The sequence below is a fragment of the Sinocyclocheilus anshuiensis genome, unplaced genomic scaffold (assembly GCF_001515605.1).
Source record: "Sinocyclocheilus anshuiensis isolate Anshui unplaced genomic scaffold, SAMN03320099.WGS_v1.1 scaffold528, whole genome shotgun sequence".
Lineage (NCBI taxonomy): Eukaryota > Metazoa > Chordata > Actinopteri > Cypriniformes > Cyprinidae > Sinocyclocheilus > Sinocyclocheilus anshuiensis.
In genome coordinates, this window is record NW_015558590.1 from 146,093 (window position 1) to 147,702 (window position 1,610).

General features: G+C 37.3%; 1 protein-coding gene across 1 annotated transcript in view; it reads left to right on the forward strand.

The window, feature by feature from the left end:
* LOC107679972 (kinesin-like protein KIF21A) overlaps positions 1-1,610 on the forward strand; it is a 67,675-nt gene that overhangs the window by 28,853 nt on the left and 37,212 nt on the right. Inside the window, exon 11 of the mRNA XM_016475707.1 lies at positions 481-690. Coding sequence (XP_016331193.1) covers positions 481-690 — 210 coding nt within the window. The remainder of the gene's footprint in view (positions 1-480; positions 691-1,610) is intronic.

Genomic DNA, 1,610 nt, shown 5'->3' on the forward strand with positions numbered 1-1,610 from the left:
TCTTTCTTCTTTCTGTCTGTCATCTATCTGTCTGTCTCTCTGTCTGTCTTTCTGTCATCTGTCTGTCTGTCTGTCAGTCATCTATCTTCTGTCTGTATGTCATCTATGTTCTATCTGTCTGTCTTTCTGTCATCCATCTGTCTGTCTGTCTGTCTGTCTCTATCTGTCTGTCTGTCTGTCATCCATCTGTCTGTCTGTCTGTCTGTCATCCATCCGTCTGTCTGTCTGTCTGTCATCCATCTGTCTGTCTTCTGTCATCTATCTTCTGTCTGTCTGTCATCCATCTGTCTGTCTGTCATCTATCTTCTGTCTGTCTGTCATCTGTCTCTCTGTCTGTCTGTCATCTATCTTCTGTCTGTCTGTCTGTCTGTCTGTCTGTCTGTCATCTATATTCTGTCTTTCTGTCTGTCTGTCTGTCATCTATCTTCTGTCTGTCTGTCTGTCTGTCTCACATACTCTTCATTTTTGTGTGTATTTCAGAGCCAAACTTCTGGAGAGTGAAGCAGTGAATGAAAACCTGAGGAGAAACCTCACACGAGTGTCCAGCCGTCCTCTGTTTTACGGATCGTCTGGAACATTCTCTCCAGCCCTGCTGGGGCCCGACCCGAGCCAAGAGACCTCCGACATCATTGAGATCGCCAAGAAAGATCTGGAGAAACTGAAGAGGAAGGAGAAGAAGAAAAAGAAGAGGTAATAAGAGGGTGAAAGTGATCTCAGTGTGAGGTGGTATCTGGAGGGGCTGTTGCCATGGTAACGGGCTGAGAGTGAGTGTGTGTTATGAATAATTGCCCCTCGTCTCTAGCTGTGTGAAACAGAAGCATTGTGAGATCTGTCTGGTTTCATGGTGAGCTGTATTGTTCTTTCAGATGTGTAATTACTATGTCAAGCATTATCGTAAAGACTGTAAACGGTTCTTTTACCACACCTAATGGTGAATAGAGAAAAATTATTTTTCTCTTTTATTTTTTAATATATATATATATATATATATATATATATATAATTGAATTCAAATATAAATAAAAAATATATAATTGAATACAAATATAAATAAAAAATATATAAATAAAAAAAAAAATCAACATTACTTTATAGGCATGGCTGTAAAAAATACAATATTGCCAAAGCATGGAATATATGTGGAGAAACATAATAATAACAATGAAAAAATCAAAATAATAGAAAAAACCATTCTAACAATTGAAACTTAAATAAACAGTGTAACAAATTAGAACATGTTTGAACATTTGATACCACAGTGTTTAATATATAAACACACATGCTGTGGTAAACAGTAGGGAAACACACTGAGGTCAGATACAACACACACACTGCACACTACACATATATATTCCCAGATGGTATTTTCTTGCAAGTTTATAATATTGCAATGGTTTGTTTACATAATAAAAATAGTGAAACTATTGAAAATATGTATCAGAAAGGGATAAAGCTTGCTGCCAAATGGCGCTCTTTTATCCAAATTGTGCAAACAAACTACATTTCCCATCAGTCCAAGGAGGAAAAATACACCGATCTCACCTTTAATTAGGGATGCACCGATACCACTTTTTCCAGTACTCGCCCGATACCGATACTTTTATTTTTGG